Source organism: Callithrix jacchus, chromosome 8 (assembly GCF_049354715.1).
Source record: "Callithrix jacchus isolate 240 chromosome 8, calJac240_pri, whole genome shotgun sequence".
NCBI classification, from domain to species: domain Eukaryota; kingdom Metazoa; phylum Chordata; class Mammalia; order Primates; family Cebidae; genus Callithrix; species Callithrix jacchus.
The window spans coordinates 25199046-25213315 of NC_133509.1; the positions used below are offsets into that span (position 1 = coordinate 25199046).

A 14270-nucleotide genomic window follows, 5' to 3' on the forward strand; every position below is an offset into this window, starting at 1 on the left:
AGTAAATGTATTTTCCAGACTGCCATTCAGTTTAAACATGCCTGTATGGGATTTACTCCACAGGTACCTGATGAACACGTTATCATCAGATTGGGTACAGATGCTAAACACTATCTGAAGGTCATTCCTAGTCAGTATTTCTTAGGGTAAAAGTGAAGTGATTTGAACTATCAAAATCCCTTTGAAATAATTTATCAATGTATTAGATAAACCCAGTTTCAGAATGAATAAGAAAAACTGTTCGACCAAATAATGTGGCTGATTAACAGTGGTACAATTTCTAGCCCGAGGGTTGAAAATGGACTTAGAGTAACTGTCTTTAAACTGAACTCCAAGAATGCAAAAGCAGCAAGTTCAGAGAACAAAACACAAGAAATGAACTTTAAGTCCATTTTAAGCCCCCGGCTAGAAATCATACCACTGTTAATTAGCCGCATTATTTGGTCTAACGTTTCTCCTTGATTGTTCTGAAACTGGGTTTATCTGATACATTAATAAATAACTACAATTTGGAAGAGTCAGTTCAAGTCACCAGGACCCAATGTTTGCACTCTTTCAGGGAATGCAGGCAAATGTGTTATTCCATCTGTCAAATTGTATGAGTGCTCTCCTATTAATGCCATATTTATGAAAGTATCATCAGGCATCACAAAGTTATGCTTTAGGCAATGTCTGACTGAAAGAATTCATTCATAATGCAGAGGCATATTAACATAAATCTTGCACAAAATATGCCTCTAACTGAAACTGAAAGGTATAAAAACATATTTCACTCTTGGTAGAGATCTTGGTGAGGAAATAAAACTGCGATTGTACAGACACTTCTGCTGATAATACTTTGACGTTTGCAAACAGTAGATGGCACTGCAGGCTATAAACATTTTAAATTGCACAAACTTCTTGATTGTCAAATATAGTACAGTTCTGTCTACTGAAACTCCTTTTTGTTTCAGCCAAGTACTCTCACATGTACTAGTTTATAATAATGTTTTTGATTGTTATTTGTTTGGGATTATTGTTTAAAGTCCTTTCTATTCAAGAAAAAGAAGGCAATTCCTATGTCAGAGTAACCAAGGTGGTTGAAGAATAGGTATTATTAGCCAGAGAAGTCTGGACGGTCAAATCAATCTAGCCTCAAAGAAGCTCCATGAACACAGAGGGACGCCAGGTGTCACACGGCTTTCCTGCACTCTAGTTCATTCTTGACTACAACCTGTATGCCTGATCCAGGGACATTTAAACTTTTTAAAATTTTTTATTAAAATTTTTATTTTCTAAACATTTAAATTTTTAAGAATTTCTTTTTTTTGTTGTCACTGGAGATGGTTTATAAAAACGGACATTTTATCAGCAATTTGCTACGTGAACTGTAATCAATAGGAATTTTTAAAACTGTGAAATGATACAAAAGGATAATCTCATCTGTGGTCTCTTTCTGTATGCAAGGCACTATACCAAATGTCCTAAAACATTAACTATTCATTCATCAGTATTTAGTGCCTACCCATTCTAAGATAAAAATTTCCATTCATATATATATATATTATATACACACATACATACATTACACTTTATCTTAAAGAATTTCTTATGACCTTTACTAAATACATTAAGAATGCCAACCAGTGCCCTTTTGTGTACTGAGACTTAGAGTCATGTGATTAAAACAGGTAACATGAGCTCTGACTTTACAATGTATTATAGACATAAATGCTCTAAGCTAGGAAAGGTTTTCCACATCCACCATCAAAGATGGGAGCCTTTTATTCCTCAGAAATCTTTTTAGGTCATAAAAAAGAGTACAGCTGCTGCAGCTGATGATGCAGTATCTTCATGAATCCAGAGCACAGAAAAACCCTAAAAGAACTACCATAGTGCAGCGCTCATTCTTTGCACAGGAACCAATGAACTACTCTATTCTGCACATACCAGCCAGAGCAGGCCGCTTTCCTCTTCTGTGAGATTTTAAAAGCTCCCAAAAATGTTATTACTCCCATTTGCAATACACAGAACATGGAAGAAAGGCTGTTTCCAGTTCTCGGCCTTTCAACAACTCTAAATGTCAGTACTCACAGTGGCATCTTACAAAGTAATAAACAGTGTGCACGTGAGGGCAAAGCACATATTGAGCTAATTAAGAGCTCACTGTAAATAGGATTTGATCAAATATCATAGCAGAACATAAGCAAATTGTATCTGAATTCCATAATGAATATACATGCTACAATAACATTAAAAAACCATGGCAGCCTATTCCAAAACTAGCAAGAATAGTTTTGTGCCAATAGTGGGTCTTTGTGTGTTTGAACTCCCACCACATAAGGGCAAACTTGATAGGCATGCTAATGACCTACGATTATCAAATTAAAAATGAAAAATTTTTAAAAATGCCAGAGTCAACATCAGTGAAAGCCATACGAAGACCCTCACTCCTTTAACTTTCTACAAATAAACTATAAATCAGAAACACAAATCATGAGTAACTCCAACATTCAAATGAAGTAAACGTGTAGAAGACTAACCCTATAACTTTGTTCGTTTGTAAATTTCTTGGCCAGCTCTTAGCTGATGCTGATGTTTACCCGCTACTTCGCCCACAGCCTGGTAAAAGCATGGCGTGGAGGGACTGCTGCCCAAGGGTCAGTATTGCTGGCCGTCCCACAGCTCACAAATCCATGTGCTACCTGCTGTGCAGTGAAGTTGTGGTGTACCCTCCCTCCTGCAAGCTCCAGGCTGTCGCTGTCATTGTCCAGGCTCACCTCATAAAATTCTCTGGAGAGAGGGAGGTGGGGATCTGAGCCCAGTGCCGGCCTCCCCTGCTTCTGCCTGCCCACCCCATCGTCAGGCCTCCCCTGCTTCTGCCTGCCCACCCCATCTGAGGGCTCTACTCACCATCCTTGTCAGCAGCACCAAGCTCCTGGGGGGCTGTGGCCCCTGGAGTGGGCTCATTAGCAGGGTGCTGGACCTCGTGGTCAATCACAAGCTGCATCACTGGCCCCTGCAGCTCCAGCAGCTTCGCCTGGAGATAGGGGTGCTCAGCTGCCACACTGGTGCTGGCACCCACGCTCATGCCCACCCCCATCCCCTCATCACTGCAGAGATGCTGTACACCTTACCTTCATTTCCTCCTTGGCCTGGGACAGCATGCTAATGTCATTCTTCTTCTGGTGCTGGGTCTTGGCCACTGCCCTCTGACAGTCATTTGGTTTGATGGACCTTCCTGTGGGAGGACAGGCTCAGACACTGGGGCCCCTCACACCACCCTGCAGCTCCCTTGCCCTGCCCTGGCCTCCTGCTCACTTATCATGTCTCTCTCTCCAGAGACCTGAATGAATCCGAGCTCTAGTTTTTCCACCCGCTCCTTCAGGTCCGAATTCTCCTTCGCAATGTCCATGAAGTCTCTCTGGAGCCGAAATAATGGGGTCACATCTCGGCAGCGACCTGCCCCACCCCCACCCTTCTTGGCCCCTGCCAGGACTCACCTGCAGCTTGTTGAGGGCTCCCTGCAGGGCCCGCTGGGTCTCCCCACACCCAGACTCGCTCCCAGTTCCTGTGGCCACGGCAGCTGCCTCTGGCTCCTTCAGGGCTGAGGCCACCGGGTGAGCCTGGTGCTGGCAGCACACCTGTTGTTTCTGGAGCTGCTCACAGAGCCGTGCCTGCTCCTCCTGGGCACTGGCTTTAGCAGCGTTCAGAAATGGCACCTGAAGGCAAGAGGTGAGCGTTCTTGTAGGGGCATACACAGGACAGATGAGGCAGGGAGGTGGAGCGCAGCCCCTTCCCTTGGGGCCTCAGAGGGTGCACCCGTCAGTCACGAAGGTGTCTGACCATCGGCTCCCAGAAGGGGTGAGGGTCCAGAGGAATCAGATGGTGGGGAAACTAAGAGCATAAGGGGGTCTGGGAGGGACCACAGACGAAGGTGGCCCGCTCAGGCGCCTGGCCCCTGGCTCCAGCTGGAGACTGCCTCCCTTGCCTAGAACCCCATGCCTCCTTCCTCAGCCTCAAATCTCACGTCCTTCTTTCCACTACTTAAACTGTAGGCCACAGACTGCTGGAAAAGCAGAGGGAGCCAACCACCATCTATCTGCTAAGTGTGCCACATGCCTAATGCTTTCCACGAATCATCTCATTTATTCCTCAGCATCCACGCAAGGAAAATGCTAACTTCCTTCGGAAGTTAAAGAAACAAAGACTTAGAGATGCAAAGTAGTTGAATGGTGTCCAGTGGAATGAAGGCTGGAATCCAGTTTGGATCTAAAAAGACTTTCATTTTGTTTTGTTTTGGTTTGTTTTGTTTTGAGACAGAGTATCACTCTGTAACCCAGGCTGGAATGCCGTGGTGCAAATTCAGCTCACCACAACCTCCACCTCCGGGGTTCAAGTGATGCTCATGCCTCAGCCCCCTGAGTAGCTGGGATTACTGGTGTGCGCCACCATGCCCAGCTTCGTTGTTGTGGTGGTGGTTGTAATTTTAGTAAAGATGAGGCTACGCCATGTTGGCCAAGCTGGTCTTACACTCCTGCCTCAGCCTCCCAAAGTGCTGGGATTACAGGTGTGAGCCACCGCACCCAGCATAAAGAGCCTCTTAAACCACTGTCTCTTGCCCTATGACTCAGGGTCTCCATGCCTCTAGCTGGGATGATGTCCAGACCTGGGAGGAGCCCTGGGCTATCCACCTCTAAAAGTCAGAGGGCAGGAAGCAAGAAACAGTTCCAGGACTTCCCTGGAGGATGTGGGGTGTCTCCTGCCCCCAGGGTGGAGTTGCCTTTGGCCTTGCACCTCCCCTCCCCAGAGGCTGGTACCTGCCTCCCAGCCCTCCTGGATGGGGTGGAGGTTACAGTCTCCTGTTCGCCAAGCTTCTCCTGCAGCTCCTTTCCTTCCTGCTCCAAATGCAGTGCACTCCTGTTCTCATTGTTTGGGACAGAGAGAAACAATCAGCGGCCACCCACTGCAGCTGGAGACCCCAAACCATGGAGTCTGCCTCTCCTGGCACCGGGAAGGATGGAGGCAGGTTAGAAAAATTGTCTTTCTTCCACAGCCATCAGAGCAGGGCTCTGACTCATAGGTGCCTTTAGAAGCCCCATTTCATGGGAGGGCTACACTTCCCCATTTTAAAGGTGAAAAAACAAAGGCCTGGAGGGCTGGGGAGGAGGGCAGGCTCCCCAGGTGGGAAATGCACCAGCTCCTCCTCCTGCTCCTGGAGCCCCTCCTGCTCAAGAAGCCTCTCCTGTTCTCTCAGCCTCACCTCCGCCTCCCAAAGCCTCATTTTTGCCTGCTGCAGTCTCTCCTGTTCCCGTGGCTTGTCTCTCAGATACTTGGTTTCAGTTTTTAGGTTTTTCTCCAAGTCAGAGGGCCCTGCTGGGTGCTTCAAGATTGAAGGTTCAGCTGAGAAAGGAAGCAGACAATAAGGGCCTCTGGATTCTCAATTAAAAAAAACAAAAAACAAAAACACTCTTCTGGGTGCACAGCTCCTCTCAGGCTCCCCAAACCTGGCCTCATTGCTAATGATTCCTTGCACCCAAATGGTAGCCAGTCTTCCAAGCCACTTTCAGATAGAGAGCACTGTGGGTGGCTGACCACGGGCACCCTCCCTCTTTGCTGATGAGGACACTGAGGCTGATGGAGATGACAAGACTTGCCATCTCCTGGCACAGACCTCTCTCCCTCTGTCTCAAAGCCCTTCCAGCCACCCACCTCCCTGGGGCACTCTAAGCCACCCCCACAGCCCTCTGATGCTAGTCCTGCTCCCGGGTCATGCCAGCCCAATTTTACCCAGATGGTTTTGTAGGTGGGCAAGGCTCCCCTTCAGCTTCTTGATTTTCATTGCATCCTGACTTTTCTCCATTTTGAGTATTTCAATCTGCCCAAAGCACAGGGGGAAAGGGCCCTGGAGAGAGGGGCTGGTGGCTGGACAGGCTACCATCTCCCTCTCCGCCCCCAGCTCCACACAGCCCAGTCCTGTGACCACCCGTGGCTGGACTAGCCTAATTTTACAGATGCCCAGAAAGATCCAGTGACCTATCTAAGGTGGGGGCTGAAGGGTCAGCTCTCACTTCTCCTGCCATTTTGAGGATTTTCTGCTGCCACTGCACCCTCTGTTTTCAGTTGTTGAGCGTATGCATCTCTTTCTAGCTGAGCTTTCTTAAGACACTCCGTCACCTGCAAGAATGGACCCAGAAGTTAGGAAGGGCTGTCACTGGTCCTCACCTGCTCCTGGCCACCTGGGGTCATCTTCCTTCCACATCCCTCCCTCTGCATAGTCTCACCTCTGCCACCTGTGCTTTTAGCAGTTCCCGCTCCTGTAGAAACTGCTGTACCTGCTGCTCAAGGACTGCTTCACAGCGGCTCGAGGGCTGGACGGGGAAGAGTGAGAAGCTTCAATCTGGAGAGCCTGAGCCATTCCACACAGTGCCTCTTAAAAGGGCTAGGGCTAGGCTTAATACACAACTCGGTCAGTAAAGATCAAGGCATTTCCAATCCCATGGTCTGGATTTTAAAAGAACTCAGTAAAGTTGGAAGGCACAGGGAAAGAGGCCACAATTACAGCTGGCTAACAGAGGCCCAGAGAGATCAGATCATATCCTATTGTTATTCCTGTCGTTACTCCCGCTGTTGGAACCTTCATTGAGTGCGTCACCAGGTAGCGTGTGAACAATCCCAGTTAACCTCACAACCACCATGTGGGGCAGTTACTATGATTACCTCCATTGTGTAGATGGAAAACATGGAGTATTAGAGGTCAGGTGGTTGCCTAAGATCACTAAGACAGAGCTGGGATTTGAACACCCAGGTCCGTCTGATTCTCTAAGTCCATTTTTTTTCCTGCTGGGGGTGGGGGCACAAACAGGAAGGGGGAAATTAATCTTTTCTCACTTTTTGGAAGGATGATACATTCACATAGTCCAAAACTTAGAAGGTACAGAAGGGAAGTATCTCCCAGCCACCTGTGCTCTCACCTGAGTTTTTTACAAATCCTTGCAGACATGTTTTATGTATATTATCATAGTATGTGCACACACACACACACACACACACTTCCTCTGTACACAAATGGTAACATACTAAGGCTACTATTCTGTACCTTCACAGTCCCCCACCTAGGACTTGGCCAAGGCCACAGCCAGGTAAGGGCAGGGCAGGTGTTTGCCCTCTGAGCTCTGCATCCAGTGCTGGCTTCCTACAGCACCCTTCAGCTCACCCACAGCAGCCCCATGGGGAAACTGGAGCCCAGGATTGGCAGCGTGGAATCAGGGGACCCCACCAGACTCTTACGAATAAGTCGATGGTGTTATTCAGTTCACTCGTTGTGACGGAGCACGAGTCCAGGGCTATTTGTAGTTGGTGTGCAGTCTGAGGCGCATGCGGAGAGGAGTTGGAAGATTAGGGGAGAGGTAGAGAGAACAATCATTAGGGTTGGGGTGTGTGGGGGCTGTCTCGGCTGGCAGAGGGGCACCCAGCTGCCACTGTGGGAGGAGGGTGGAGAGCTGGCCTGCAGGGTCACTGTACCTCAGCTCAGGGCCTCTTACCTCTGGATCTTTCATGGTGGCACATGGTGCAGGGCCCTCCTTGTGACCACCTGCTGCTGACTACAAGAGATGAGAGTGCACATGGAGATGTTTTGTCCCGTCAAGTGTCCAAGCCTCTGACTTCCTTTCTTCCCCAACAGCTGGCAGCATTTTCTGTTCTTCCTCCCTCGGACCCTTTGTCCCATAACTCCTTTGTGCCAGCTCCTCTCATGGTTCTTATCTCCCATAATCCCACCCTGGGGCCCTTTCCGTGACTCTTAAAGGGACAGCCTAACAGCAAACAGCTGTTCTCATTGGGCTGGCTTCCCCTTGAGACTGGGGATGAGGAAAACCAAACAGCAAGGACCATTTTCTGGGTGTCCTGGATGTTTACAGCAGGACATGTACTGGGGATTAACAAAACAACAGCAATAACGAATCTCATTTCACCTTCACAAATGGAAGTCGGACAATACCACCTCTATTTTACAGATGTGAAAGGAGAGGCTCAAAAAGCTCAAGCAACTTGCCCTAAATCATATCCCTCACAGATGGAGAGGCAGGATTCAAACCCAGAATTCATAACCAGTACCCAGAAGGTCTTCCACAATCTTAACAATTACCCGCTACTACCCCTTGGGCCCCTTTTCCCCAGAAGCCTGGCCAGCCAAGATTCACATGGCATGGTGACTGGCAACCATCAGGAGTGGATGTCTCACGGCTATTGTTGTTTCTTTTCTTCTTTCTTCTCACTCGTGATAAAGCAGCAGGGCTGTTTTTTCATTGAAATTCTGTAAACTGTGGGAAAAAGAGCAGTAATACCCATGAGAACTACAAACCCCTACAGTAACAACCTACTTTACAGTGTTTACAAAATACTGTTATACACCATCTGATTTAATGCCACCAACAACTCTATAAGGTATTGTCACAATCACTTAGTGACTGACAGGGATTGATATCATAGCAAAAACAAAAAGAAAAAAAGATAAACAAAAAGCAATACTAGACCTTAAACTCATTCCTCTGACTCCAAGCTCTGTGGTTTTGCCACGAATCAGCAACTGCCAGAGACCAAAACCACAGGCAGAGGTAGAAAAGTCAACGTGAAGTAGGCAGGAACCGTATGCCATGTGGTTTAGAGTCATACAGCCTCACACGTCTGTTAGTGTTAAGAAGAGCACCAGTACCTCTCACACTTTTATATCAATGTGTCCTCATGGCAGAAGGCAGCCTTTCTGTTAAATCTGGGAATTCATCAGAAAGAGGACAACCCAAGTCTCATTTCAGAGAGGAGTCTGGTATACTCTTAGAAACCTAAGTCACTGTCATCCCTAAGTACATTAACATTTTTGCTCTCTCAAGAGACTTACGGGGAAATGATGCTTCAGAAAGATGTCCCATGTTTATCCCGTGGCATTCAAAGTAGCCCAGGTTGAGATATGAGGAAGATTCAAGCTGTCAGTTTCAATTTCCCAAGATCTGTTCCACAAAAGATGAGCAGATCTCACTCCAGAGGCCACTGACTGAAGGGCAGTCTGGTCCCAGAACCATGGAGAATTTGAAGATGAGGTGGAGAACTCAGAAAAAAACGTGTAAGTCTCTCTGGAAAGTAGAAGCCTGAGAGAAGACCAAACCAAACCCATTCTCCCATTGCCACCCAGAGACACTGTCAACGTTTTGAGCTCACGGGGAAAGTATAGGCTTTTCACCCTGTCACTGTCTGTTAAGAGAGTGAGGCAACCTGAAACCTCTCGCTCCTAGGTGCCATAGTCCCCATTGCCCTTCCAGCTGGAAATTTGCGCTGCAACCAGAGGAGCCAGAAATGGAATAAGAATGCTTAGGGGACTGGGCGGTAAGATCAAAGGCTGGTCTTGTAGCAGTAATGACGGCTCCTAGGGGGACGGTGGCATCACTACATTCCACTCCTCCTGGGGGAGGGGAACATATCAAGGACATACCTGAGTCACTGCTCCACGATGGGGGAGGGGGATCCAGGGCTGGGACCCAGGTCCTTGGAAACGCCAGCCCAAAGAGCCCAGGGAAATAGAGCTTGTGGTAGCAGGAGGGGAGGACAGAGTCTGTAGCAGAAAGCCCCAGAAGTCACCAGCCCAAAGTCACACAGAAATGACTGATGAGGGTGGGGGCTGGGAGACCCAGGTCACTAGAGACATGAGCCCAGGGAGGTCAGGCTTGGGGCAGGAAAAGGTGAGGTCAAAGTAGGGAGCGGGGAGCCTCAGGAGTTACACATCCAAAATCATCCTGGGGTGATTGGCAAGGGTAGGGGCTGGGCTCCTTGCTGAAGGGGTGGGGCTGACTGACAAGATGTTGGCAGGGGGAGCCCAGAGGCATCGGGTTTGGGGGCCCACCAAGTCTGGTGTGTCTCAGAAGTGTTATGGACTCTGGCAGTGGTCCTGCCGTCGGAGGGGATCTGTGTGCATGTTACCTTTTTCCTAGCCGAGGCTAATTTCATCTTGCGAATTTCTTCTGACATCGCCATGGTGGGTGGGGGAGGGAGGTGGGGTTGGGGCCACATCAGCACAATACAAGGGAGCAGCTCCACTCTCCTACCAGGCAGCTGTGTTTGAAACTGAGGAGGCATAACCAGGGCTACACTAGAATGTAGAATAGGGGCGTGGCCTTCATGCTCCAATCCCACTGGTCATGAGAAAGATGAAAGGAAAAGGAGGCGTGGCCAGGCAGCTCCAGAGAGACCTATGGCATCCCAAGGAAAGCTGCCCCTGCAACTCCTGTCCCTGCCCACTCTGAGGGGGAGGGTCAACCCACTCTGGGAGAGTGGAAGGGGCAACTTTTGCCTTTGAACTTTTAAATATACCAGAGCCTACAGCCCAGTGTTTGGGGAGGTGACTGTATGGGGAGATGAAAGTGTGGGAAACAATCCTGCCTAGGCCAAGGCCTCATGGAGCCCAGGGTTCCCTAGGGCCAGGAGAGCACTGGAGCGTACCCTAACACCCATTGGAAACCTGAAATCCACACCTGCAGAAGATCAGAAAGGGGGGTTCAGCCTCCAATGCACCTGCAGCCAGGTGAGACAGGCACAGGTGGGCACCAAGCAGCTCTCCTGCCTGACCTTCCTTTCCTGCCTCCCCCAAGCAGAGAAGTGACAGCTGCCCATCAGCCCATTGCCTAGATTGAAGCCACTGAATCTAAGTTTCTATAGGCAAGTGTAACCCCTGACTGTCCCAGGCCCGGCCCAAGGCAGTCATGTCTCTGGTGAGGACGTGGTAGACAGGTGTGATGTTCCCAATAGCTCTATAAACCTCTTGTTGCCGGGCGCGGTGGCTCACGCCTGTAATCCCAGCACATTGGGAGGCCGAGGCGAGTGGATCACGAGGTCAAGAGATTGAGACCATCCTGGTCAACATGGTAAAACCCCGTCTCTATTCAAAATATAAAAAATCAGCTAGGCATGGTGGCGCGTGCCTATAATCCCAGCTACTCAGAAGGCTGAGGCAGGAGAATTGCCGGAACCCAGGAGGCGGAGGTTGTGGTGAGCCGAGATCATGCCATTGCACTACAGCCTGGGTAACAAGAGTGAAACTGTCTCAAAAAAAAAACAAAAAAAACAAAAAACCTCTTGTTGAGGATAATCAAAGAAATGGGCAAGACCACCATGCTCAGCCAAGAACCTGTCAGGGCCAGAGAGAAGTCAGTTTGGTTCTAAGCCTGGCCCTGGAAGGATCGTGGACTAGGGACAGCCACAGTGAAGGGGAACGGATGGCCATGGGCTGCGTGGCCAAGGCTGTCCGCTCCTGCAGCACCTGCGGAACATCTGCCCAGGCCTGGCTCTGCACTCATGCTTCTGCCTGGAGCCACAGGTGCCTGGGCAGCAGCCTGAAGTCCAGATGGTGGTAGGAAAAGCACTTGTGGCCACATGTGGGCACCTAAACATGGGACAGAGGGGCATCATGCCCCAAAGAGACCATAGAGGCCAAGAACTGAAGCAGATGTAACCCCCTTGTCCTGGGTCACATCAATTAAGTCAGAGCCTGTCCTGACCCTGAAGCTGCAGCTCAGTCTAGTTGAGACACACGAAGAGGTTAGTGCAGGGCAGGGGGCCCGGCCCAGCCTGCGACATCCAGCAAAGCTGTGTGCTGGACAAGTATCTCTGAAGATGAGTCCAGGACAAGGACAGCTGTGCCTGGGCAGGGAGTGGGGGAAAAGCCGAGGCCCTTCCCTTCAGGTTACAGGCATCTGGGCAGGAGGCCTGAGGACCTTTAACTTGGTGGGATGCCAGGTCAGCATGTGCAGAAGAGAAGGTGACATGGCAGCAACTGTCTGAGGCCAGGCTATAAACCTAGGGGCTGCATTGTCTAGCCTAAACCATGCTGCTGCCCAGCCACCATCCTTCAAATGCCAGAGGCAGGGCTGGGAGGGCCCCCAGACCCCTCTTCCCTCCCACCCTAAGCTGGTTCTCATCCCTCACAAGAAGGAAAGTGAAACCTTCTATGGATCACAGACTGTCAGGTTCTCTGTCACCTGGTGGAAGGGGCAGGGTGAGCTGCAGCTGGGTGAGGAAGAACCCACGTACCAGAGCTAGAAGGCATTGGGGAAAGCCTTGAACAGGGCCAGGACCTGAGCTGTGCTTGGCTATGGTGACTCTGAGCCAGCTAACCCTATGGTAGTCTCAGTCTGTCACTATCTCACGGGGGATGTCGGCATTATTACCTTTGGAGTCAAAGTAGGTAATCCAGGGAAACCAGAGTTCCTGGTAGGGACCAAGACCAAAGGATGGAGGGGTCTGGCCTGTCCCAGAAGGTAAGACTGGACGAGGGGCTGTGTGAAGCCCTGGCAGCCGAGGCCCTTCCCTTCAGGTTACAGGCATCTGGGTCCTCATCTAGATCCTCACATGCCATCCAGAAACCCACCCCTAGGGACAATTCCTCCCAGCTGGTAGCAGTGAGTCAATTCTGGTACTCACCCCACCAAAAGCTCTGAAATGAAGAGGCCTGCAGATGAGGGTAAGACTCTTCAGGAAAAGGTTCTCAGTGGCAAGAAAGGTTTGAGCTGTGCCTTAGGGAAGCCAGAGGGTAGGTGACAGGCCACCTTACAAAGCCTGCCAGGGAACACAGGAGGGACATAGGTGTAGTGGTGGGAATGTTCTGGAAGACAGCAGGCAGCCTCCCACTCACTGATGGGACCGAGTGAGGTCAGGTCCACATGCCAGAAGCTGGATTTCACACACGGTGCACTTTGTTTCTTGTTTTAGAGACAGGGTCTTACTCTGTTGCCCGGGCTGGAGGGCAGTGGTACAATCATAGCTCACTGCAGCCTTGACCTCCTGGGTTCATGCAGTCCTCCCCCCTCAGCCTCCTGAGTAGCTGGGACTACAGGCGCATACCACCATGCCCAGTTTTATTTTTTGTAGAGACAGGGTCTTGCTATGTTGTGCAGGTTGGTCTCAAGCGATCTTTCCACCTCAGCCTCCCAAAACACTGCGATACAGGGACAAGCCAGCGCTCCTGGTTCTGCTGCTGCATTTTGGCTGCCTTGGTGCACAGGAGGCATGAGCTGGTGGGCAGAATCTGCTCCTGAACCTTTCCTAGGCCTGGACCCAGATTGACCCCTGGGCTACAGGAGGCAGGTGTGGAGAGAATGCAGCAAGCAGAGCCGGCTAGCCAGTGATGGAGACCCAGGCTGGGACTAGGAGATGGGGCTCCAACCCTCAGCCTAGTGGCCCTGTCAACCCCTTGAAAGAAAGAAATAAATGACCTAGTCTCAGGTATTCCTCTGGAGCAATGCAAAACCGACTGATACAGCCTCCACGCTTGGTGTCCACTGGACCTGACCACTTGTGGAAGGGCTGCTCTTGACTCTGATGTTAACATCCAGACTACAAGAGAGTTGTTCCCCTGCTCTGCCTCAGTTTACCTCTCAACTGAGCAGAGTAGGGATAACTGCTTCTCATGTGGGCCACAGGACAAAACAAAGCCCTGAGTCCCACAGGAAGGTAGGTAGGCCGTGTCCAAGGGAAGACAGATCTGGGGAAGTATTGTATGTCCTCGGGGTGGCAGAGGGACATGGAGAAGATGCCTCTTTTGTGGACAAAAGAGAAGGGAAGATAAACAGACAGGTGCTGGACACCTGCCTCACCCCGACCTCCCCCACCCCACACCAGGCCCATACCCACATAGCCCCCAGCTCAGGAGGCACCGTTCTCTTTAGGGTTGGTGGGATTTCCTGGCTAAGCTGGCAAAGCTGACAGTCCAGATTCATCAGGGGCAGCACGTAGTGCAGGTGATGTGCTGGATGGAAGTAAAGAGGGGACACAGGAGCTGTGGTGTCAGGTCTGGGGCTGCCAACGTGGTACCTGCCCTGGCTGTGGGCATACCACACTGCTGCACCCTGCCAGATGTGGCCTCTTATTCTAAGGCATCCGAGTTCCAGGCCAGGACTGGAACCACACTCCCTCTGGGGACAAAGGACACAGTCCACACAGACTTCACTTGTGCTTTGGGCAAAGCCAGCTGCACAAATGAACAGGAGGGGCCCTGCTGGAGAATAGGAACAGGCCTGGACTACTCAGACCTGCCTCTGTGACAGGACAGTCCCAGCCTCCAGACAGACTCCTGAGAAGAAAGCTCACTCAGCCAGGGAGTGGGGGGCATGGCCTGCAGTCTCCCTTGAGTATGTAGCCCCTCCCACCCAAGTGAGCTCCAGGAAAAAAAAGATGCAGAGGCAGCTGGTCTGGGTGGCTCAGGCCTTTAAGCTAGCACTTTGGGAGGCTGAGGTGGGCAGATCATGAGG

The 14270-nt window shown here is 50.3% G+C and overlaps 1 protein-coding gene across 50 annotated transcripts in view; it reads right to left on the reverse strand.

Annotated features, from left to right (window-relative positions):
• Positions 1-14270, reverse strand: part of LOC103795751 (golgin subfamily A member 2) — a 48737-nt gene that overhangs the window by 23995 nt on the left and 10472 nt on the right. For 7 of the 50 annotated variants that reach the window (XM_078333999.1, XM_078334000.1, XM_078333996.1 and 4 more), the window contains exons 2-12: positions 8181-8300; positions 7524-7583; positions 6264-6350; positions 6051-6156; positions 5770-5857; positions 5243-5382; positions 4804-4899; positions 3483-3701; positions 3301-3403; positions 3117-3220; positions 2893-3019 (exon numbers count right to left, since the gene is read on the reverse strand). In XM_078333999.1, coding sequence (XP_078190125.1) covers positions 2893-3019; positions 3117-3220; positions 3301-3403; positions 3483-3701; positions 4804-4899; positions 5243-5382; positions 5770-5857; positions 6051-6062 — 889 coding nt within the window. In that variant the 5' untranslated portion in view covers positions 6063-6156; positions 6264-6350; positions 7524-7583; positions 8181-8300. Of the gene's footprint in view, positions 1-1241; positions 2773-2892; positions 3020-3116; positions 3221-3300; positions 3404-3482; positions 3702-4803; positions 4900-5242; positions 5383-5769; positions 5858-6050; positions 6157-6263; positions 6351-7078; positions 7348-7523; positions 7584-8125; positions 8301-14270 lie in introns of those variants that run through there. The other 43 variants (XR_013520851.1, XR_013520852.1, XM_035259339.3 and 40 more) reach the window with 22 other exon arrangements.